Below are 27,073 nucleotides of genomic sequence, written 5' to 3'. Positions count from 1 at the left end.
CATTCGAGATTTTCAAGTCAGGATTGTGAGAGAGGCGTTGGAAATCGAAAAGCAAGGCTCTCTAAATAAAAGAGACGACAGCCTCAACGTGTCTCCCTTATGGAAGTTAATTTTGAATACCAAACGCCCAGTACCTGGTACAATGAAACCCGCTACAGCACCATTGTCACCAAAACAAGACAACTTTCCTGGAATTTCACTCACCCAACAGCGCCAGCACAAGCAAGTGGAGGGAGGGGTAGGAGATATGCTCTTCGACCCAGAAAGAATACCTAGGACTCAGTGTGGATCTCGACGCCACCCTCAGAAGATGTCGTCTGCGATGGCGACGAAACGTCAGACTCAAGTAAGTCAAAACAAACGGATGTACCCGGTTAATTCTTTTACATATAATATATCCATCCGCGAAACACTCAAATGTAATATTATATATATATATATATATATATATATGAGAATAGTTGTTTACTAAGCACTTCCGAAAGCAGAAGTGGAAGGTGATAGCTCTAGCAAATCTGAGGTAATCTGAATATCAGGAAATTGTCCAAGTATTTTTATTTTTTATTCTGATTTATCTAAATAACCTAAAAGATGATGTTCAATTATGTGGGAGGTTGAGTTTATACTTTTTTATTCTTTTAAATGACAATAAGATGATATTATTATAAATGTTTTAATTATTGAATAATGAACACAAATAATTAAAAGTTTTTTGATCATCTGTTTTTTGATCACCTTTCTTAGTTCCTTGTTAGCGGCTGGAAAGGGTACTCTCTCTTTACGGCCTAGGCGCGAAAGAAACCTGTTCTGACGTCAGACGAGAGTCGTCTGCAAACAATGTCTTTCAGATCTACGTAGGGACTGGAAAACAGCTGCTTTCTGTGCAGTATGGCGAAAAATAATTTTTGAATAGTAGTGCTCATCGAAATTCCATCTAGCTGTTCACCCTGTTGTCAATATTTGCAGTAGCAGAAGTCTTCGGGGTGAATTACAGCATTTAATTTGGATTTTCGTTTAATAATAATAATCAATTCATTAGCATTTCAATCATTGCATATCTCAGTAATTTCCATCTGTAGATTGACAGAATATGACATGTAGAATCACATATTGAAATAATAATCATTCGAAACATTGAAGTTTTAAAACACCCATTGAATTAAAAAAATTTACCTCTTTCATGGAGAGTTACCCACATGAGTTCTAGGCTTGTGCGTGGGTAATATATTAGAGGGATGATAAATATAAATGGTGTACCATTTTTTGGGTTCACAATTCCTGTGAGTTTTCAATTGGGTATACAAATAATTTTTATTAATTTATCTGATAAATTTCATGTTTTCATTATTTGAGGAGGTTCTTTCAATTCATCAGATGTACACGATATGAATCTAGAGAAATGGATGTGGAGCAGTATGCCTCCTACCGAGAGAACTCATCTAATCTTTACTTTCCAGCTCTCAACCATTAAAAAATTACAAAAAGTGAAATTGTAGTGGCTTTATCCTGTCATTGAACCCGAAAGAGAGACCACACTGGTTGAGAAGCTGCTGCAGATTTTTTTTCACAGCTGCAAATAAGACAGTTAATTTGTCATAAAAATAAAGAGAAAAATTGAACTACCGGCACATTGAAAAACTGTTTTTAGCGTCACGTCTCATTGTTTACATTATAACTACCGTGCAAACAATGAAACCATAACGGCGACCGTAAAAGTTGAAATAAACCATTCGAATTTGTGCTGGAAGTAAGTAAGCCCTAATCAATGACTAAACGTTTCACTTTGCAGGCTACTTGGAATCCCATCATTATGTTTATTGTTGCCAACCAGCAAAACGCCAATAATATGATTACCTGGATTGCAGCAATTATGACCATAGTACTGTATTGATGTTAGCAGTTTTCTTTTTATTCATGCCAATCTCAAACCAGTTGTCTGTTTAGGGAACTAGTAATTACGATGCAACGTTACAATAAAAACAGCTATTACTTTCTGTAAATGTTTGCATTCAACGGTGGAGATATTGAGGATTGGAAACTTGATGGTTCTTTAAAGCAGTATAACTGATTGAATTCAATACAACAGAATAAAAGAGGGTTCTATGATTTTCAATTCTTATGTGAATACAAGTAGCTTCAAACAAGAAAGTAAATGCAATATTTTGTTCATAATACATGCATATTTTAAATATTCTTGACATTGACATGATGATGCGTATATTTTGAGATGATTAACGTGGCTATCTATAAAAACTATCAAATAATTCTACATATTCTATGATTCTCATCAAATTTCTCATTAAGGCTATGCAAAGGCTAAAAATAAACTTTCTACTGGTGATATTTTTCATAGTTTTTCGATTTGTATATCATCAAGTTATCAAAATGAAAGAGTTTTCTCAGAAAAACATTTTTTTCCGATCATTAATTTTTGAGATATGGGCGCCTAAAGTTCAAATTTTTGGGACAGAACAATTCAAATTCGGTAAGAGATAAATTCATGAGATCCAGAGGATAAATTCTTCATGGTATTGTTGATTTAATAGAACAAAAATGTTTTGAAAATATTAATTTTTGAGAAAGTTTTTTTCAATTTACTAAAAATGTCATTTGAATAACTTTATCAAAAGTTGATAATTTCAGGGAATTTTTATTTTATTAAATCATCAATACTATGAAGAATTCATCCACTAAATCTCATGGATGTATCTCTTACCGAATTTTAAATGTTCTGTCCCAAAAAATTGAACTTTAGGCGTTTTATCTCAAAACGTAATGCTCGGAAAAAAATGTTTTCTTGAATTTTTTTTCATTTTGATAGCTTGATGATATACAAATCGAAAAACTATGAAAATTATCACCAATAGAAAGTTTATTTTTAGCCTTTAGCCTTTAGCCTTCTGAATAAACTACTCAGGCTGCTCATTGGTTATCAATCTGATAGAGTATCATCCGGTTGCAAGTTTGTTTAATTTTAACCGTGATTAATTTTCATGGGGACCAATCAAAGAAGCAGTCTTTTCAAAAATGCCTTCCCTGATTGGTCATCGTGGCATTCAATCATGATTATAATTTAACAGGCTTTTGTGCAACCAGGCCTATAAATTATGGAGCTCTGAACTATATCAAGGCAATCAATATCGATACTGACTTGTTCAAGCAATATTATGATCCCAGATAGCATAATGGAATTCAATGATTAAACGAAATAACCTCATTCATTTTATTATTTAACTAGTCTAACATGTTCAAAATATCAACTCACAATTCAAAAATTCAACTATAGCATGAGTAATTTTAATTATTAATGAGAGTAGATAAACATTTAAACTGTATCAGTGGAATCTGACATTTGAGCTAAGATCAAATCCCAATCCAATACACTTAAGCTGCATTTACACCAAAGTTATTAACAAAAAAAAATCTGACCTTTAGATTCTATTAGATTGAACGGAGCTTGACATACACATAAATGTTCATCATGTGTATGATAAGTTATATTCATTCTAATAGAATCTTTAAAGACGGAGAAGTAAACATTTTGTTATTAACTTTGGTGTAAACGCAGCTTTAGCAATTCGAAATCTCAATAAGAGCGAATCAACATTTGAAATACAACAGTACATTCTTCGGATTTTCGTTTCATAATAATATTATTAATCCATTAGAATTTGAATAAATACAATTTCTCACAAATTTCCATCTGCATAGTACATTCTAGTAAGTTTAATTGATATTAATTCACAGTGAAGTAAATTTGGCTTTGACATGAGTCAAACCTCATTCATAGTGAATCAACATTGAAAATACTTTTTGTGTAAGGGACTAAAGCACGCTGCACACAGGGACAATAGAAGCTTCCAAAGAATACTGTGGGAGCTCGGAAATGGAAATGTCATGTACATTTCAGTACTAGGCTATCCCGATTCCGCGTTCCCGCATCAGCTAGTGGAAGCTACAATTGTCCCTGTGTGCAGTGTGCTTTAGTTAGCTCAAAATATTATTGTTAAACATGCAGTTCTATTATTATTCACATCACGTTTTCACTTGCCAAAAATTACTGCACCGAAAAGATGCAGTAATGAGTCTGTTAATTATTGTGCTCAAGTGACTGAAAATCTGTGCAAAGTTATGTGAATTAGAGCCTTATAAGTATAAAGTAGAGAGTAGTTATAGTATTAGAAATAGTAAGTAATAATGTGCTTACATTACAGTTAAGAGGAGCGCTGTAGGTAGAACAGATACACCACAATTCTTCACCGCCACCCACATCTACAAAGAAAACCAGACATTGTCCTCACTTTCCACTTCGAAATAATATGAAATTTTATCAAATATAATACAATAGAAACATAGACATTGTCTGGAGCTGAAATTCGAGATGTGATGAATCAGATTTTAGATAATTCAATGGGAAACTTTCCTGTCATTGAAATAGTTCTTTACCATCAATGTAAAGAAGGTATTCACCATACAAGAATTACACCTACTGCTGATTGATTCGACCAAAATAAAGATTTTCAGATTTTTTGGCATTTGGGAAATATCCTGAAAATGGGAGAGAACTTCTTTGAAATTCGAGATGTGATGAATCAGATTTAAGATATTTAATTCAATGGGAAACTTTCATGACATTGAAATAGTTCTTTACATCAATGTAAAGAAGGTATTCATCATACAAAAATTACACCTACTGCTGATTAATTCGACCAAAATAGAGATTATCAGATGATTTGGCATTCGGAAAATATCCTAACAATGGGAGAGATATTCTTGAAAATTGATTGTCACTGCAATATTGTTACGTCCATTGCAAATGGGGCTGTACAAACTTCTGTTCTATCTCTTCTCATTTTCATTTAAAAATAATTCTTAATTTATCATCTATGAAGCTTGATTGATATCTTCGGAAAGAGCTTATTCATGTAATGGATAATATTACAAAAATCAAGATTTATAATAAATTCATCTTAAAGAGTATCCTTAAAAAAGACAAATTAATTTAAAAATGATTTTTGTGTGTTTTGAATTGTAAATTGAGTGTGTAATTGAAGAATGTTAAGTGACACTCATAACCTAGCTACATTTGGACGGTTTTATAAATTAGAATTGGAACCGTTTAGGGCTTACAAGCTTGTGGTACTTTTCTGTAAGTTGTGTAATTCTGAATGAATAATAAATAGCTAAAATAAAATAAGTTCATATGATGGATAATATTACAATAATCAAAATTCATTATTTTTTTGAATTTACGGGAAGAGAGCTATAGTTGACAAGTTTAAACTCAAGTACCAAGTCTAAGTCAATCTAATCTCGGAAAGAGCTATAGTTGAAAAGTTTAAACTCAACTACTGAGTCTCAAATGATTTTTCATTCAAGTGATAAGAACTGGGAAACTTCTTCATACTTTGTTCAAGTTACAAAAACATTTTGTGGTATGTAACAGTATTCAATTATTGTGATTACAAACAAATATAAACATTGATAAACCGGGGCGTATACAGTTTATTTCCCAGAAATCTATTGAAAGTGAATAATAATTATACGATGAGAATATTCATGGGTTGCGGTTCCTGTAAATCAAAACACAGAAGGGTTGAAAGGAAGAAATATCGTAAGTAATAAATACTAGTAAGCGAAGTGTGAAACTGGTTGGTCGATACATGTTGGAAGAATAGAGTTAAAATGACATCATTATTCTGGTTAGTGCATTGCTCTCAACACCAGGCAAACCAGGAGAAGGATATTAATTGTGTGCATCGAGCCAGTTCCATTTTAAAAGCAGAAAGTGAATTATTTGGAAAAATGTGAAAACGTGAATATTATAACACAAAATACATAAGCGCTACTTACAAGGCCAAAAATGAATTTGTTTGCAACACTGCCAGGATCACACTTCGGCTTGAACCAGTTCACATTGTACACAATGAATAAAATACAAAAAACCATGAACAAATACGACAGAAATCTTAAAAACTCAGCAGAAGACTGTAGCTTTAAAACACAGTTGATAGTTGAGTTCAGATTATGGTTCTCAAAAATGTTTCTCTAATCTGTGTTGAGGATTGATGAGAAAACTCCAACTCTATGCAGTTGAATGTTGAGTTCAGATATGGTTCTCAAAAATGTTTCTCCAATGTACATGGTTATGTACAGTCCAATCGTATTCAAAATCAATAATTAATAGGTTAATACAGTGTAATATCATCAGAGAAATATGGTTTCCACTAAAGGATTGTACATGGTTATATGGAGTCCAATCGTATTCAAAATCAATTAATAGGTTGATACAGTATAATATATCAGAGAAATATGGCTTCCACTAAACTAATGACTTATTTTCTTCTTGTTAATTTCAATTAAAAATTTTGTTTTTAGTTGGCCTGTTTGCGAAATGTTTGATATCAATACAGAACCTTATAAATGTAGAACAATAATTTTACAACATGTCAGCTTTTGAGTTACAGAGAGGTTCTTCAAGCCACGGTATTTAGATGAAAACGGTGGGGTCATGAAATGTGTGCGCAGTGGCCAGCCAGCTAGATTGCGTCATAGCCACCAACCGACGTTTTTAGCACCTATTTGCAATAATTATGAAACTTATTTATTAAAAACAGATGATTGGATATAAAATGACGTCAGCCACACCGGAAATTTAGCACAAACTTGCGCGTGACACCTACCGTCTTCATCTATATACCGTGCTTCAAGCTACTTCATCACTTTCAAAACTCTTAATATTGGAACAAATTTTGGAAATCACAAATGATTGAAATAGTTTGTCTGTTATGTTTGGTATCTCACTCCAAAACCCAAAATCTTATAAGTATAATTTTTTCAATTCACGTGTTTTAGAATGAAATTGTGAAGGTAGCTTTCGGCGTGCCATTGAATATTTGAATACAAGATAATCTCCAACAATCTTTTAAAATGTTTCACTTCATTTTTTTCCATTTATTTACAATGCAAATGAGACTAATGTAATAACATTGGTAGATAAAATAATAAGGTAGTTCCCTATTAATGTAATCTCTAGAACAAGTTGGTTTGAATTCGGTGGGGAATTTTGATACAGTATTTGATTGGTTGAATCCAATCCAGGAAATAATAGGAAAAATGATGAGTTCAATCATGAATAATGAAAAATTGTCACGAAATAGACTGTAAATGTGTTTTTTCTTTTAGAATTGGTAAGAAAAGTAAGTATAACATTACAGAACCTATGGAGAGATATGGAATACAGAAAAAGGAATAAAATATTCCTCAATTCGATAAATATCTCACTAGACTCATCATTGGCTCAGTAGGCTGCTAGAATCCCACTCTTGAGAGAATCCTACTCTATAATATTCATATCTCCTGAATAAAGTGATGGGTGCAAGCCTAGAATTTCCTAGAAAACATTTAACTTTTCTTTTAACATTTCGATTTTTTTTAACATTAAACATTTTTTTTCAACTTTTTAACATTTTGAAAAATTCAAGTCTGTTTCCGGAGATAGTCAGATGGACAGGAATGTTAACATAGCTCTAATCTTCAACATTCATTTGACACACGAATTGGTACTTCGAGAATTTTATTGAATCCCCTGATTCATGGTTCTCAGAGATCGCTGGATCATAATCAGTTTTTTTTTAGTAAATCTCGTGAATCAGTTATATTTTAGTGAATCGGTATTCCAAGAAAACCAAAAATCCACTCAATAATTTATGAAATTTCAATACTTAGTCAGTATACTGTCATAAATGAATACGTAACTGAGGAACGTTAAATTTTTGAAGTTTTGTGACTAAACGAACCTTAGAGCTGTTTTAAGCTTTTCATGGAAAAATGTCAATGTTTCAACATGTGTTGGATCTTGAAAATATCTCATTTCTCAAAAGCCTTTGTTTTGACCAGATCATAGTAAATCTTCTATGATTAATGTCTCCAAAGCCTCATTCCACAAACGCCTTTGTTTTGACCAGACCATAGTAGACATCAATGGTTCTCAATGAAATTCTCATTGAATATCGCCAGTCAATTCCAAGAATCAGTGAACGAGAGAAAGAGAATACGATACACTTTAGTAAACATGACTGAGAAAATAGCAAATCAAGTTCAAAGAATTTAGTGAATCATTGGATATTGACATAGAGAAACGATAGCATAAGGAGATATCCCATGGTATAGGGCGTTTATTTCGCAACTTTTACTGTTATCCCAAGTCGATAGTTCACATAGTTCTTTCCCATGCAGCTGTGTGACGCTGGTAGTCTCTCAAATTGTGCCGTTCATACACTATCAGTCCAACAAAACAGTAAAAATTAACAATAATCGACAGTAATCGACTTGAGATAACAGTAAAAGTTGCGACATAAATTCCCTATACCATGGGATATCTACATACGCTATTGTTTCTCTATGACGATACTCAGTAGTAAACATGACTGATAAAATAGCAAAATCAAGTTCAAAGAATTTAATGAAACATTGGATATTGACAACTCACTGAATATGGTCATGAAAAACTCTTTGGTGATAGGTCATCAATTTATGAGAATTCCAAATTAAAAGTCAAATTCATTGATCAATTATCATCAAGGGAAGCAGTGTTTCAAAATATTACACAAGGATTCAATTCAATACAGTTCTATCAAACTTAATTAAATCCAATAGATTTGTAGCCAAACGTTGCCTGGTTTTGGCAATCGATCGCATGCTCACGGCTATTAATGTCCCCTGGCAACCCTCCCCCCTCGTAGCCATTGGCGGAGGGCCCCCTTCCCATGGTCTACGTCAGTCGAAGGCCACTGGCATTCATAATTCCTTTGTTGTTGTCCTCCTTCCCACTAACTCTCACACTCACTCTCTCTCTCTCTCTCTCTGCTCGTAATTTGATGACGTCATAAAGAGCTGCTGATAATGACCGCTGAGCGACTAGCGAGTAGTTCACCTCCAAAATGTTCGCGGCTCCTTTACTTTGGACTATTCTTATTTTTATTAGTCTCAGTTTTCACTTCTAAAACAGTAGACTATACTAAATCTTTTTCTTGAATCATAATCCTCTACTTCATCATTCTTTTCTTCAAATTGAGACTTGAATGTTTCAGTGTACTAAAAGCGATACTCTAAGAGTGGAGTTCTAGTGGATTGAATCTGATAGATATGTATTTTATGACAAAATCACTTCGCTAAAATGGGCTACTTGATTCAAATAAAAACTTTTTCCTCCACCTACTGTCTAAAGTACTTACTTTACTCCCTGAAACATAATACTAAAGTGTCACTTTTTCGCTCTCGGTAGTAAAAAACATAAAAACTCCCTAGGGAGGAAAAGTGACTCCATTTAAATAACATGAGAAGCATCTCTATTTCAAAAACTCACATTGTAATAGGTTAGAAGATCTAAGCTCAGATGAGAAAGCGTAATAGAGGTGTATGTCATTGAGTCAACTGAATTCAATACCACAACAAGAAATTTGATCAACTCATGAAATATATGTTTGTATGATATATTCTTAATATTAGTAGACGATAAAAATTTATACAATTTTAAAAATATTTTATTCTATTCAAAATACCAGCCAACAAATATTTTTGATCTGCAATTATTCAAATCTGAAACGCGTTATCTGGAGTCAGCCATTTTTGGTAGCCGCTCAGCTGATATAATTGTTACAACTTTAGCCGATAGATAGCGAAATCGGCAGTGCCAATCAGCCGACCGGTTTTTAGGTTTTAGATTTTAGGTTATGTTAGGAAACATTGTCACCAATACATAAGATATTAAAATGATTTTATTTGCAGTTTCTATAAAAAAATGTAGATGTAGGAAAAATGTTGTGTACATCATGAGCGAAAAATACTTTTTCTCCCTCAGGAAAACTGTTGCCCTCGGCTTTGCCTCGGGCTTCAAACTTTTTCCCACAGGGAGAAAAAGTCATACTTTTCACTCTAGATATACAAATAACTATTAGTACCCTTTTATTAAAAACTTTAAATTATTTTAAAGTCTAGTTTCGACCATAGAGGTCATTTTCAAGCTCAAAATAACCTGTGGTCGAAACTAGACATTAAAATAATTTGAAGTTTTTAATAAAAAGGTAGGCTAAAAGTTTTTATTTATATGCTATGACGTATATATAGATTGAATCATTTTATTAGCTATTTCTCTCTGGGAAGAATATCAAGTCTCAAGTGATATTCAATGAATTTGACTTTTCCATGGGAAATTCCGATAAATTTGAATATGACTTTGGATTATTTTCAATCTTATTAGTGTCTCTCCCTACTTCGCGATATGTGGAATTTTCTAAACATTCCCCTTCCATCTTCTCATAAAAGAAAATCATACATCTCCTCCAAATGCAATCTCAAAGTTTATTGTATTGAAATTGGTCAGTGATCAGTCAATGGAGATGACAATTAGATGAAGTAGATGGAGAGTGGAGTGAATTTGGCAAGAAGTGATATTGTGAAACCTGACTAGTAGGTCGAAAAATGAATCTTATAATCCACTTTTATGTATAATTTAAACGTGAAAACTTGTTGAACTCATCACTCTTTGAAGGTAGAGAAAGATAATTGATTTATGATCATTCTCATCGGAGTGAAAATAGCAAATCAATCTGTAAAAGTTCTCCGCGTTGAAGCCATTCGCAACTAAAGCCTCGTACACATACATCGATTTTTGTTCGTACGATATAACTTTCCTTGCCCTATTACCATAGGTAAGGAAAGTATTGATTTCCGAAAAAAATTGAGGTACCCCAATTTGTAAATTTCTATACGTTTCGAGGTCCCCTGAGTCCAAAAAAGTGGTTTTTGGGTATTGGTCTGTATGTGTGTGTGTGTGTGTGTGTGTGTGTGTGTGTGTGTGTGTGTGTGTGTGTGTGTGTGTGTGTGTGTGTGTGTGTACACAATATCTCATCTCCCAATCAACGGAATAACTTGAAATTTGGAACTCAAGGTCCTTACACTATAAGGATCCGACACGAACAATTTCGATCGAATGCAATTCAAGATGGCGGCTAAAATGGCGAAAATGTTGTCAAAAACAGGGTTTTTCGCAATTTTCTCGAAAATGGCTCCAACGATTTTGATCAAATTTATACCTAAAAAAGTCATTGATAAGCTCTATCAACTACCACAAGTCCCATATGTGTAAAAACTCCAGGAGCTGCTCCCCATCTATGCAAAGTTTGATTTTAGATTCTCAATTATCAGGCTTCAGATACAGTTTAAACAAAAAATTTCAAATGGAAAAGATTAAGCATGAAAATCTCTACAGTTAATGTTTAGTAACATTTTCACCTAAATTTGAAAATAAGCTCGATGTTCGAGAAAATAAGATTATTAAATTGCAAACTGTTGGCAACTGTTGATTCTATTAAATCATTCACTATGACGATATAGCAGACTTCGTGTGTCTGCAGCGTTATTGTTCTGTCATCAGCTGGCTTAGATCTTTAAATAGTAGACTTGAGTTGCGCGGGAACGCTAGCGTCAGTTGATCAATTTTCATAACGGCAAGGAAAGTTGTGTGAGTTCGCCACACCAGATTTTTTTGCCTTCCTTATGAATTCTATCAGATTAGACGGAACTTGACAGACATCATCTGTCTGAAATCATCTGTTTCATCTAATAGAATTCATAAGGACGGCTAAATACCGTACGAACAAAAATCGATGTGTGTGTGCGGGTCTTTAGCCAGCACACTTTTTTAACGGCAGTACAAAACAGTGTTCTACAAGAATAAATAGATTATCTTGAGCATCATTCTCAAACAAGTGAGTTTAGGAAATCTATGAAGATTCTCTGTATATTGAAACAATGCAGACGTGAGGCTAAGTAGCCAGCTCTGTAATTTTGGTGGAGTCTTTACACAGTAGTCTTCTATAGAAATTAATAGATTATCTCAAGCATCATTCTCAATAGAGAAAAATTAGCAAATCTAAAAAGGTTCTATATTGAAACCATTCAAATGAGCGGTTTGCTAAGTAGCCAGCACAGTTTTGGTGGTGATCATCATAAAGAAGTAGAATAGAGAGAAATGAGCAATTCTAAATTCTGCCATTTTGTAAGTTAGAATAATTATTTTATCAATCTGTATTATTTTATGGCAAATAAATGAATTTGAATTTGAATTTAAAAAGGTTCTATTTTGAAACCATTCAAATGAGCGGTTTGCTAAGTAGCCACGATTTTGGTGTCAACTGTACAAGCCTTCTATGAGAATGAAATTAGAAATTATTCCCAATTTCAAAGCAAGTATTACACGATTCTGTATTGATACCATTCCGATGGGAGGTTCGCCAAGTAACTTCAGTTTTGAAAGCGAATATTGGAAGGTTCTGTATTGAAGCCATTCAGATGATAGGTTCGCCAAGTAGTCAGCACACTTTTGGTGGCGACTGTACAAGAGACATTAGTCAATAGACGATAAAATCGACGATCGCCAAAACGAGTAGGTCATGCAACAGTGTTGCAAGCGCTGCTGCAGATTCACTTTAATCTGTCAGAAATCTCCATTCAAACAACACTGTCAGATTGGAGTGAATCTGATCGCAGTGATCTTCACTTCCAACAGTCATCATTTCTCATGAACAATATTGACGCAGTCCAATCAACCGACACTGAGAGTAATAAGTGAATATGATTACAGTGAGATTTACTTCAGTCAGCATATATCATACATAACATGAACGGTACTCAATTAACTAACGATGACAGTTCAAAAGTGAATCTGACCACAGTGATATCTACATCAGACAGTCAGTAATCCTGATGAATATAACATTAAGGATACCTAATCAACACACACTGACAATCAAATGTGAATCAAATAAAGTGAGACTCACTCTCAACAGTCACCAGTTTTTCTGATACATAACATTAAAGCTGCCCTATTGAGTAAAACCATATAGAAACAATAGCGTAGGTAGATATCCCATGGTATAGGGCGTTTATGTCGCAACTTTTACTGTTATCTCAAGCCGATTACTGTTGATTATTGTCGAATATTACCGTTTTGTTGGGGTGAGAGTGTATGAACGGCACAATATGAAAGACTACCGGTGTCACACGGCTTCACGGCAAAGAATTACATGAACTAGCGGCTTGAGATAACAGTAAAAGTTGCGACATAAACGCCCTATACCATGGGATATCTACTTATGCTATTGTTTCTCTATGGTAAAACTGATAGTACTATGTGAGTCTAACTAGGATGAGACATACTCCTATAGCGAGGTCCACGTTATAATGGCAGTGGAGAAGGATAGGAGAACAACGTTGCCGATCCTCAGTCTTGTCAATGCCTTCTATAGACGGCAGCTGATACAGGTTTATTGATGTAATATTAACTGTTCATTCTCGTTTAAAGTAATCAATTATATTTTATTAAGCAATAAAATATATGTTCCAATAATTCCATGATTAAGTTGAAATATTTTGTAAATTGATTATTAGTTCTAAATTGTTAAAAGACGATCTGGCAACAGAGCAAAGCGAGAAAGTGATAGCGCTATCTGCTATGTTGAATGATAGACAAGGATAGCTATACCGTTGCTAATCAAACACAGCCATTATAACGTGGACCTTACTATAACAGTCAGCATTTCTCATAAATATAATATTGAAGCTGCCCAATCAATTAACTCTGACAGTTTCATCTGAGTCTGACTACTGTGATATTTAATTGAAACAGTCACTACTTCTCATGGAAAACATTAAGGAATACCGTTCAACTAACGGTGACAGTTCAAATTGAATTCTATTACAGTGAGATTTACTTCAAACAGTCACTAATTATCATAAAAACTTTAAGGATTCCCGTTCAATTAACTCTGACAGTTTCATCTCAGTCTGACTACAATCATATTCACTTGAAACAGTCACTACTTCTCATAGAAAACATTAAGGATTCCCGCTCTATTAACGCTGACTGTTTAAAATGTAACCGATTACAGCCATATTCTCTAGAAACAGTCACTACTTCTTATGGAAAACATTAAGGATTCCTGTTCAACTAACGGTGACAGTTCAAATTGAATTCTATTACAGTGAGATTTACTTCAAACAGTCACTAATTATCATAAAAACTTTAAGGATTCTCGTTCAATTAGTTCTGACAGTTTTATCTGAGTCTGATTACAGTCATATTCACTTGAAACAGTCACTACTTCTCATGGAAAACATTAAGTATTCCCGCTCTATTAACGCTGACTGTTCAAAATGAATCTAATTACAGAGAGATTTACTCCAAACAGTCACTAATTCTCATAAAAACATTAACGATTCCCGCTCTATTAACGCTGACTGTTCAAAATGAAACCGATTACAACCATATTCTCTAGAAACAGTCACTACTTCTCATGGAAAACATTGAGGATTCCTGGTCAATTGACGCTGACTGATAAAAATGGATCCGAGTACAGTGAGATTTACTCCAAACGTCACTACTTCTCATAGAAAATATTAAGGATTCCCGTTCAATTAACTCTGACATTTTCATCTGAGTCCGACTACAGTCATATTCACTTGAAACAGTCACTACTTCTCATAGAAAACATTAAGGATTCCCGTTCAATTAACTCTGACAGTTTCATCTGGGTCTGACTACAGTCATATTCACGTGAAACAGTCACTAATTCTCATAAAAACATTAAGGATTCCCGTTCAATTAACTCTGACAGTTTCATCTCAGTCTGACTACAATCATATTCACTTGAAACAGTCATTACTTCTCATAGAAAACATTGAGGATTCCCGTTCAATTGACACTGACTGATCAAAATGGATCCGGGTACAGTGAGATTTACTCCAAACGTCACTACTTCTCATAAAAACATTAAGGATTCCCGTTCAACTAACGGTTACAGTTCAAATTGAATCCTATTACAGTGAGATTTACTTCAAACAGTCACTAATTCTCATAAAAACATTAAGGATTCCCGTTCAATTAACGCTGACTGTTCAAATTGAATCCGATTACAGCCATATTCTCTAGCAACAGTCACTACTTCTTATAAAAATCACATTAAGGAAGCCCGTTCAACTAACGGTGACAGTTTAAGCTAAATCAGACTATACTATGCTGACTGATTGAGCATATACTATGTACGCTGTCCGATCATTAAACACAGCCAGTTTGACGTGATTGTGCTCACCTGTGCTGCTTGAGGTTGTCCTGGCGCTTGAAGGTCTTGCCGCAGACCTCGCAGGTGAAGGTGACGTCATCCTTGTGGGTGCGCTCGTGGATCATGAGGTTGTAGGGCTTGGTGAATCGGCGCTGACAATACTTGCAGATGAATTCGCACTTGGCCCGCATCTTCCGACGGAACTCCCTCCGGTCCTCCGTCTCCACTTGCATAATCGCAAACATCTTCTCTGTCTAGCCGAGCCTCTTCTTGTCCAATATCAACTCAACTCCCACTACTACCTCTCGACACAACCGCAAGATAAAAAACAATACTAGACTGTTTTCAGTACTTCACTGAGCAAACTTATTCTAACCAGCATCTCTTGAAACTTAATCTTGAGCACACAGTTTTTTCGAGCGCTTTTGTTCGACGAACTGAACACGCCTCTTATGAAAACTTCCGGCACGATTGGCTGTGTTTTCCCCACCTGCAACAAGAGAGACAAACACTGGTTAAATACGTTCTGTTGATTCTTCCTCTTCAATGAGTAATAACAGTCGGAAAACTAAAAGTTGTAAATGAAATCTTGGAGTAGGCCAAGTGATATGTTGTTGGTAATTTTGAGTAGACGTTATCTCGAGGGAGAGAGTCTTATTTATATTAGGTAATACAGTATATTGAGGATGACAATAAAGATGTTACTTTAAAATTCATTTTTTTCTTATTAAAGCAATGGAGTTGATGCTAAAAATATGATGCAATAGCTTACAACGAGGAAGCTATTGGTCTTTTCCATACTTCTTGTAGCTGACATGACTAAATCATATAATCTACTGTACTTCCTCTATACTATTGAACGTTTAATGTATACTTAAGTGTCTACTATTTGTTTTTCACCCAATTGGAAATTCATCAAATACTTTGGATTTGAATTTTTGACCGAGCGAAGTGAGGTCTAAGATTCAAGTCGACGGTTTGGCATTTCTCTCAATGTTTAAATGTTTATATGTTGCGCGTTCACAGTGAAACGCGGTAATGGATTTTCATGAAATTTGACAGGTATGTTCCTTTTTCAATTGCGTGTCGATGTATACAAGGTTTTTGGAAATTTTGCATTTCAAGGATAATATAAAAGGAAAAAGGAGCCTCATTCATACGCCAATATTAGAGTAAAAATCGGACTATAGAATTATTCATCATAAATCAGCTGACAAGTGATTACACAGATGTGTGGAAAAGCTAGTCTATTGCTGTATTTCCATAAGGTCTATAGTTTCAATCAGGAACTTGTGAATGAGAATACTGTGTGAGGTCTACTGTTCACAGAACTACTAGTATTTTGAATTTCATAAACTTAACCTTTGGATAACATAAACATTCTATCGAAATTTTTGGGGAGAAATAGTACAGGCTCAGCCTAGTTTTTCCTCCAATGTCATATTGATAAAAAAAAATTATTACTCATTGCGTATACAACAATAAAACTGTTTGGCAATCGTCACATATCACAAAACAAAAAGCCATTCATATAATAAAAACACTTATCAGTCTGCCAGTTCTTCAATTTTTTCTTGAGCTGCACTCTAATGTCAATATCCTTAAGATAGTGCGGTAGGGAGTCGAATCTTAATGCTAGTAATTTCAGAAAACCTTGAAATGAATAAAAAGATGCATGCCCATAACATTTGATCATTCCATATTTTTATGAAAACACATCTTAGAATTATTGCATACCTAATTAGAGTGTTGATAAATGGAAATGATTCTCATAATCCTATATTATTAAACGAGCAACTTCTGTTTATATGTTTAGATGTTTGGATGTTTGGATGTTTGGATGTTTGGATGTTTAGATATTTAGATGTTTAGATGTTTATATGTTTATATGTTTGTATTTCACCAGATCTCGAAAACAGCTCTAACGATTCTCACGAAATTCAGAACATAGTAGGTTTATAATACTATACTATTAAACGAGCAACTTCTGTTTATATGTTTGGATATTTGTATGTTTAGATGTTTATATGTTTGTATTCCACCGGAACTAGAAACCGGCTCTAACGATTCTCACGAAACTCAGAACATAGTAGGTTTATAATAATATAAAGATTGGATTGCACTAGGTCTCATCCCTGGGAAAACTCGCTGAAGGACATTAAAAGGATAAATATTATTCATCCTTGGAAAAACAGATGATAATAATAATTATTTCGTCGTCTTTTGGTGATGGAAGTGAGTGAGCGAGTTCATGTGTGTGGGACTGTGTCAAAATTATGACTCAGCTGTTGAACTTTTGTAATCATTCAATCAGGTACTTGATGCCGGTTGCAAAAAAGCCCGATTATTTTCAATCCTGATTAATTCCAGTAGATCCATCTTTTTGAAATGGTCTTTTCTGATTTGGTTCACGTAAAGTTGATCAGGATTAAACTTTAACCAGCTTTTGTGCTACTGGGCCTTTGTGAGGGAAATTTTTGCAATCCTCTGTGAATTAATCTCAATTTACTGTGATTAGATAGAACATTTCTGTATGAATGTTATGATAATTTCTTCTTTCGTAATAAATTGTTATGCTTCTGTACTCCAGAGCGAAGATCAGTCCCCGATATTGATGATGATATGGATATTACCTACAGCACATAATGGTTTCAATCTTTTCCGAATACGATAAAAATACTCCCGGGCTGACAAATAATTTTTGAATAGTAGCGCTCATCGAATTTCCATCTAGCTGTTTACCCTGTTGTCAATATTTGCAGTAGCAGAAGTTGTCGGGGTGAATTACAGCATTCAATTTGGGGTTTCGTTTAATAATTATTGATAAAAATACTGTTCATTGAAGGTTGAATAAGTAAGGTGTAGGGAAGTGATACTGTACAAAAATATAAAAGCGTACAGTGACCTCATTTTATTCGAATGATGCAACATCATGATTCATGAATGAATATCGAGTCCCTAGTCAGCCAATTTCTGTGGATTAAGTGACGCAGGTGTATGCATGATCAGCACAATGATTCAAGTGATTCGAAATTGGCTAACGAGTCATCAGGTACGCTGAAGTATTCATTCACTCGCCTGTCCTAGAATTGGAAGCTGCTGGCATGGAAAGTACAGCAGATGACTGGTTGGCCACTAGTCAGCCATGTTGCGTCATAAGCATGAACTCTACATGAACTGTACACTGATGAGCTAGCCTCTGCTCATACAGCTTCAAGTGTTTACTCAATCTAAGCCGTATCAAGTGGTATCATAAAACGTCCAATATCAACCGGATCTTGAATTGAATGACTGTCTTTAGTTTTCCCAGAGAGCGAAGTTAGGGCGCAGTCGTTTAATTTGTATCTTTTATTTTACAAATTAATATCATCCTAGTATGATATTGAAGAAAGTCCTCCAAGTAGGCCTACTTCTCTTCTATAAAGAATGAATTCTGAGTTCAGTAGAATACTGCGTACTTCTGCAGAAATAATCGAGACATTGAATCTAGATAAATAGATTACTTTTCGATTGTGTGATGTGAATAACATCAACGCTTCTTGAGTGCTTTCTTTTTGTGTTCGGAATGAACTCTAAGTTGAGTAAAATACTGTACTTCAGGAATAAATATGACATTAGATCTCGAGAAAGAATATAATTGGTTAGAATAATAAGTTGAACAGGAATCTCTTTGCATTATGTTTTAGGTATTCTCCAATGAAGATTTATCCACTGTCTTCACAATAATAATAATAATTATTATTATATTCAAGTTTATTATTATTATTATCATTATAACAGTTTAGGATGAGAATAGATTTGTTGATATTAGTTGATACATGCCCCTGAAGTAAAATTTCGCAGTGAATTAGATTCTGATAGAAATTGGTTGACTATCCTTGTCTGTGATTAGACAAAGCAGATGAGTCTATCCTGTTCTAGCTTCATTCTATTGCCAAATAATTTTCATGCTATGAAGAGTATTATATTCATGACTATGAATATAACGAATTCAATCTAGATTATTGAAATTTATTATGAAATGATGGGAAGATGTGGTTTCTTGGCTAATAAACGGTATTTGAGATAGAATTGAACAATATAAATAAGAATAAGCAATCAATATAATATCATATATACAGGGATAACTTGATAACCTATCTACTAAAGAAGGCGGCAAAGAAAGATAATTGGTAACCCCACCGTTCTATCCTTTCTTCTGACATAAAACTTGAATCTCACTATAATAGGCTAATGGTGGATAGTGCCATTATTGCTGGATTGATAAACTTGCTGTTGAGGATGAATTTTTAATGTTGATTGTCATTAAAACTAGTCTCAGAGACTAATTATTATTTTTAATTTCTCTATAAATTTTTCACTATGAAAAACTATAAAACTTCAGTTCATCCGTTGATGGCCCAAGTAGCTCTGAAGATTATAAGAGCAGTAAAAATTATATAGTCTGCGTACACTATTACAAATTGATTCAAAACTAGTTCAAAAGGCTTCCTAGAGACTAATCATTATTTTTCATTTTTCTATAAATTTTTCACTATGAAAAACTATAAAACTTCAGTTCATCCGTTGATGGCCCAAGTAGCTCTGAAGATTATAAGAACAGTAAAAATTATATAGTCTGCGTACACTATTACAAATTGATTTAAAACTAGTTCAAAAGGCTTCTTTCTCTTCAGCCTCCTGGTACGATCGAAAAAAAAATCTAGAACAAATTGTGACGGTGGTTCTCGAAATCTCCAATTCATTCATTAACTTACATGGAATTCAATTTGGAATTGAACTACTGTAGTTTAAAGACTAAAATCTGGAAAATCAGACTTTGGAGCTGAGAAGAGACAAGGAAACAACATGATTCCTCAAAAATACTCATGTTCTGACGTGAATCTGTACGGTTCAATTGGCGGTCACTTTACAAAGCAACAAAATTATGGAGCAGGAATCAGTATGACTCAACATTGTGGATTGCATGTGACTAAGCGAACAAATCAGCCGGTAACTCACCGTTTTGAGAAGAGCCAAAAATACCTTTTCCCAAGAATGGGTGGTAATTGTGAGTGAGTGAGTGAGTGAGCATACCTGTTTAGCGGGCCGCGCGTGCGTCTCACGGTTCGTGGCTAGGGAGAAAAGGGGAAAAGAAAATAAGGAGAAGAAGAAGGTGTAGGTAATTGGGCCCTCAAGGTGTTCCCAGGCCTGTAGTCTCGGCGACTCGTGAAGACCCTCCCATTAATAGTAAGTTATAAAAATAAAGAACTTCCCGACGCACGCGTACCCAAACAAATTACTGGAACGGTGTGGGTGTGTGTTGGTGTGGGTGTGTGTTGGTGTGAGTGTGTGAGAGAGTTGATCTACAAAATAGGAGGCTCGTTGTTTACTATTGTTGGTCCAGCTATCGCGCCGTGGTGTCTCATCCACACTCAACACTCGGCTCCTTCCTTGCTCTGCTCAAGGCCCCCTGCATTAGCCCATCCGTAATAACCAGCTTTCATTCATAGTCTAAATATAAGTATACTGGCCTACAGATTTGATAGATCTTTCTCACCCTTAATAAAGGTATACTGGCCTATATAGTTGGTTGATCTTTCTTAGTCTGAATATAGATATACTGGCCCACAGATCTGGTAGATCCTTCTTAGTCAAATATAGATATACTGGTCTACACAGTTGGTAAATCCTTTTTAGTTTAAATATAGATATACTGGCATACACAGTTGGAAGATCATTTTAGTCCAAATATAAGTATACTGACCTACACAGTTGGTAGATCTTTTTTGGTCTAAATATAGATAATACTGGCCTACACAGTTGGTAAATCCTTTTTAGTTTAAATATAGATAATACTGGCCTACACAGTTGGTAAATCCTTTTTAGTTTAAATATAGATATACTGGCATACACAGTTGGTAGATCTTTTTTGGTCTAAATATAGGTATACTGACCTACAGAGTTGGTAGATCTTTCTTAGTTCAAATATAAGTATACTGGGGCCTGCAGAGTTGGTAGATCTATCTCATCTAAATATAGATATACTGGCCTACACAGTTGGTAGATCTTTTTTGGTCTAAATATAGGTATACTGGCCTACAGAGTTGGTTGATCTTTCCCAGTCAAAATATAGATATACTATCCTACACAGTTGGTAGATCATTTTAGTCCAAATATAAGTATAGAGGCCTGCACAGTTTGTAAATATTTTTCAGTCAAAATATAGATATACTGGCCTACACAATTGGTAGATCTTTCTTAGTCCAAATATAAGTATAATGTAGCCTGCAGAGTTGGTAGATCTTTTTTAGTCTAAATATAGATATACTGACCAAAAAATTTGATAGATCTTTCTCTGTCTAAATATAGATACTCGTTTACTATCCTGCAGAGTTGCTAGATCTTTCTTAATCAAAATATAGGTATACTCTGCAGAGTTAGTAGATCCTCCTCAGTTTAAATATAGATAGATATACTGGCTAGCAGAGTTGGTAGATCCTTTTTAGTCTAAATATAGGTATACAGACCGGCACTTCACAGTCATTGACTGAACCAGCCCGGGTGATACCATCGCATTCAACTAACCCACCGTAATGTTCTCACGTTGATTATAACCGGTCCAATCACGTCGAATTCCAACTATTCTATGACTAGTGGCTTCAGACTTGAAGTTTATGTGGACTTGCACTAATAACTTGGGGTACCCGTCAGATATGTAGCTTGACTGTTCCCAAACTCAAATCAGAGAGCACATTTTCATAGAATTATTTTTGATTCATGTCAGTCGAGAGTTTGCTACAGAGTGTGTTTATTCACACTGTATGTTTATTCAGAGTGTATCTATGTTTATTCACTATTGAATTGAGTTTTGTAAAGAGTAAACGTTTCACAGACTGTTTAGATATTTCTAAGTCAATAGAAAGTTTGCTATGATAAGCTTAATCATTATTTAATCCAATATTCAAGCGAGTAAACCTTTAACAGACTCCCAAGATATTTTTGCCAAGATGTTGTTCAAGTAGTTATTACTATTCATCCATTTTCCTGTAGACTGAACCTCGTGTGAACAAGCCTCATTGACGGAAATTGATAAATCTATAGGCTACACAAAACGAATAAAAAAAAATTGTCTGGGATTAGTTTTTGAAGTGGAGTATTATCCTAGAATGAATCTTATTATCTACATGAATAGGATATCAACCGCATTAAATAATATTAAATTCAATTGTCAAAAATTGATAGATTTATTGATATTCTCCCAGTAAGTTTGTGATACAAGAGTACAGATATTGTGATCTCATGGATACTAGAAGGTGTTCAATCTTTTTTAACAATCATGATAATATACGTAGACGTCATTCACTAACAATATTCAACATTTTACAGACTTTCTAGATAATTTTGCCAAGATGTTGTTCAAGTAGTTATCACTATTTATTCATTTTCCAGTAGACTGAACCTCGTGTCCAGAATAAGAAAAAAACTGTCTGGGTTCAGTTTTGGAAGTAGAGTATTATTCTAGAATAAATCTTATTATCCTGATAATATATCATGATTATCCTATATCATGATTAGGATATCAACCGCATTGAATAATATTCAATTCAATTATTGTCAAAAATTATGTCAAAATTATTGTCAAAATAATGTCAAATTATTGTCAAAAATTAATGTCTGTGATACAAGAGTACAGATATTGTGATCTTCATGGGTACTAGGAGGACTTTAATCTCTTTGGACTTCTAATAATCATAATAATAGACGTGTAGATGGACTTAAATTCTTCTCCCATTGAAAAGACTGATTGAAATATGGCTGATTACTTTTCACGATTCATCCGTTAGTGTATATCATATTAGACATAACTCTGTGTACCCTGTGTAACTAAAAGTCACTTCACATAGGGGCTGCTATTCTAATTACAAAACAATATAAATTTTGTAGTACCCTTTCTAATTAAAGCATTTCAAGTTTTATATTTTTTTTATTAATCTGTGAAACTTGTGTACTCTGTATATTACGTTAATTGTGTAGGATTTCGACTGTCACCCATCCCACTGACAGCCGCCATTTTTAAAATGAACGCCCCCTATACACTCAACAAGATACAGATTTCAAAAATGTCTTATATTTCACAATCACTTGGCAGACTTGATAGCACCTACTCTTTGAGACCTCTCGAAGGCGTAAGACCGTAATAATTTTTGGTAATGAATAAACAAGTTCTCGCGTTGTCGTAATAAGTAACGTCTGATGTCGAGGTGGCTGAGCATGATTACCCTTGGATTTATGGACGGTTTGGCCTACTGGTGCGCGACAGAGAGGGTGAGTCTTTCCGACAAAAGTAAGTTATGCGTGAGGGAGAGCGGCGATGCGATAAAGCTCTCATATAGAGCCAGCTGTGGGCGGCCATGCCATACCACACTCTCCACCAAATTGTTGATGAGGTCGAGGAGTAAATATACAAACAATGTGGGAGCGTAAAGAGGTCGTAAAATTTAAGACAAAAACCAGATGAAAGACATAAAAGCGGCGCGGTCTGTTTTCGGACAACTAGAAAAAGTTCGAGAGAGATTTGTGACACATAATTACATCACATTTATGGGTGGGTTCCTAGCTTTCTATCATACACCCTAATCAAATTGAATTTCAATGTGGAGTCATTTTCATCAATCTACGGCTATGCCTTTGTACCTTTGCATCAACTTGATAAACTATTGTTCTGGGAAATCTTCAAGGATGACAGTTTTGATCAAAAATAATAAGACACGTTTGGTCTGTTCTGATCGTAAGATATCATGGTAAGGCCTGTTATCATGGATAGATTTACATCTTAAAGTTTGTGTTCCTCCATGGTGATGAGTTTATTTTGTATTGTACTTTTATCGATTTATGCATTTTATGAAAATGATAACCATTTCTCAATCGAATCGTTCAGAAATATTTATATGCTTTACATTTATATAATATTTAGTATCATTCAAATATTTTAGTACATTTTGATTTTTAGATTACATTATTCATTTATTGTATGTATTTAAACATTGGTACATACAATATAATTCTCAACTATGAATGATTGGTGGAGGAACAACAGGCTTAAAGCCCAAAACTGTTCCTTTCCCAAATTTAAATGGAAATCGACCAAAAATAGGTTATGTTTACACTTCACGTTTTTTTTTTTATTATCAGTTATTAATGTAATTTTAATTACTTGCTTTTGGAATCAATGGATCTAATAATTATTAGTAACCAAAAATCCAAATTAAATGCTGTAAACCACCCCGAAGACTTCTGCTACTGCAAAAATAACTCAATAGCATTTGAATAATTGCAATATCTCTGTAATTTCCATCAATTGAACTCAAGAGACTACGCCTTCCTCATCTGTTCCAATACATAAGTTTCTTACTTTCAGTATACATAAGGAACTATGAATAAGATTGAAGATTTATAAATTTGATAAAGGTACACAATTATTTTTTGTGAATAACATAAGTTTCTTACTTTCAGTATACATAAGGAACTATGGATAAGACTGAAGATTGAAGACAATTATTTTTTGTAAATAATGATTACTAGTGTTGAAATGAGTCTTTCTACTATTTCTTCCTTGCTAGAACACTTCATGTATCGACACGTATAGACTAGGAAGAAGCTAAACGTATTCTAGGCATTCAAGTGATAGTAACTGGGAGAGAGAAGACGATTTTAATTGGTTTGAAAGTTTCATCACCACCTGCTGTAGAAAAGTCGTTAATCAAATAAATAGAGACTACATCGGCCCCCCAATGTGAATTCCTTTCTCTTCTTCCCAGAGAGGAGATTTGAAAGGTAGTTGGCGAGAGGTTTTTTGCGTGGGTCTACCGATTTCAAGCCTGCATTCATTACGATTTCACATTCTATTTCCTACTCGATATCCAATGAAACTGCGTTTTTCAATGATTCCTATCATGCAGTGATCATACAAACTTGAAATCAGTTGATAGTAGAGGTGAATTCCATTCAGCTGAGATTTCTACTGGAGACCGACAATGAGTGAATAGACAAATTACTGCTCCTCAAGAACGCCTTAATTCATCCATTTATACAATAATTACATTATCAAAATGATAGGAAGAGGAAAAATAAGGTAACCTTGTGCTTATTCCCCTCCTAAATTTAGATAGCACATGGTCCGAAATAGGTTAAGTCCTGTAGTTTTTTAATTCACAAAATTTTCAGTCTTCAAGTATTGAACCACATCAAAACCGCAATTACATAAATATTGTCTAATGAGACTTAAAATTGTTAGGTACAACCTGTTATTCATCATGGAATCTTAAGAATTAATCGGATTTTTATTTCTTTCTCTAGCAAACTTTGGAATTTCATTGGAATCAACTTCTAAAAAAATGTATTTGACAGACCATGAATAAGAAGGCTTTTATCTATAATAAACTCTTGTTATTCGTAAGAATAACAAAAAAATAGTTTATCAATGAATAGTATGTGAACACTCCACCAGAGAATTAGCAAATAAAATAGGTATCTCGTTAATCTAATTTGTGCCAATTTCAAGTTATTAGAAAAATGAGAAATCACTCTTTCTCATGATTTAGGAAGAAGTACGAATCAAGTTGGAACTTGATTCTAGGGTATTAGAAGCCAGATAGAGATGAAAGATAATAAATCAATATAATTATTATTTAACGAAAATCCTAAATGAATGCTGTAAATCACCCCGAAGACTTCTGCTGCTGCAGACATTGACAACAGGGTTAACAGCTAGATGGAAATTCGATGAGAACTACTATCCAAAAATTATTTGCCAGCCGTTGGGTGGTACCGGGTTCGATTTCCGGGCTGGCAAATAATTTTTGGATAGTAGTTCTCATCGAATTTCCATCTAGCTGTTAACCCTGTTGTCAATGTCTGCAGCAGCAGAAGTCTTCGGGGTGATTTATAGCATTTATTTAGGATTTTCGTTAAATAATAATTATATATTAATTAGCATTTGAATAAATGCATTATCCATTTAATTCCATCTGTATAATAAAACAATATTGAAGCTTGAAGTACCCTTTATTATTTAAATATTACAACGACTAGTTTCGACCATATGTCATCTTCAAGTTCATAAAAATAGGTTATTTTTAGATGAAAGATATTATGATTAGCAAGTGATTATACATGTCTCGAACTTGATTGTTTGGGTAGGAGTCACTGAGAGATATTATGATTAACATTAAGCAAGTGATAAACAATTACGAAAACTTGCCAAAGTCAGAACGTTGTTAATGAGCGAGTTCTATGAATACTTAAGATGACTTTGGAATACTACTCATCTTTAGCCTTTCATACTGAGACGATCATTTCAAGTCAGCTCCAGTGATCTAGTGGAAATGATGGAAGAAAAAGTTATACCGAAAGGGATGAGAAAAATGATAGCAAGTGACGGTAGTGAGACTAGCGTCGTTTAGACGATGAGTTATGAGATGCGGCGTTCGGCACAGAACTCGGGACTGCGCGACTCACAACTACAAGTCAAAAGATTTATTTCAATGTAACATTACAAAGCGGCCGGGGGGGGGGGGGGTTTGAAGGCAAGGGGGCAAACTTACTGAAGGAGGAAAGGGGTGAAGAACGGCGTGGGAACATAGCGCCAGCTAAAGATTCAGCCCTTCGGCGTCTTTAGCTTGTCTCTTACTTTCCTTCTTCTTTTTCTTCTTCTTCTTCTTCTTCTTCTTCTTCTTCTTCTTCCCCTTCTTATTCTTCCTCATCTTCTCCTTGTCTTGCCATCACCACCAATTTAGATCCGAGCACCATCCAAGAGAAACAAAGTCGCTTAGCTTCTCGCGTCTTGCTCTCATCTTACTTCTTCTCTTTTTCGCTCAATCAGCCTCTCTCTCTTTATTTCTCTCTTCCCATGCGCCTCGTCGATCTATCAGACCAACAGCAATAATCAGAAGAACAGGGTATACTTGGCT

The 27,073-nt window shown here is 34.4% G+C and overlaps 1 protein-coding gene across 5 annotated transcripts in view; it reads right to left on the bottom strand.

Moving 5' to 3' along the window:
• Positions 1–27,073, bottom strand: part of LOC111044992 (protein drumstick) — a 47,143-nt gene that overhangs the window by 5,268 nt on the left and 14,802 nt on the right. For 2 of the 5 annotated variants that reach the window (XR_005571394.1, XM_022330279.2), the window contains exons 2-3: positions 15,153–15,612; positions 4,208–4,272 (exon numbers count right to left, since the gene is read on the bottom strand). Coding sequence is in view for 4 of the 5 variants with exons in the window: in XM_022330279.2 (XP_022185971.1) it covers positions 4,257–4,272; positions 15,153–15,367 (231 nt within the window). In the remaining variant the exon portion in view is untranslated. Of the gene's footprint in view, positions 1–4,207; positions 4,273–15,148; positions 15,613–27,073 lie in introns of those variants that run through there. The other 3 variants (XM_022330277.2, XM_022330278.2, XM_022330280.2) reach the window with 2 other exon arrangements.

Source organism: Nilaparvata lugens, chromosome 1, assembly GCF_014356525.2.
Source record: "Nilaparvata lugens isolate BPH chromosome 1, ASM1435652v1, whole genome shotgun sequence".
Classification (NCBI taxonomy): Eukaryota; Metazoa; Arthropoda; class Insecta; order Hemiptera; family Delphacidae; genus Nilaparvata; species Nilaparvata lugens.
This window is presented reverse-complemented; position numbering and strand designations above follow the sequence as displayed.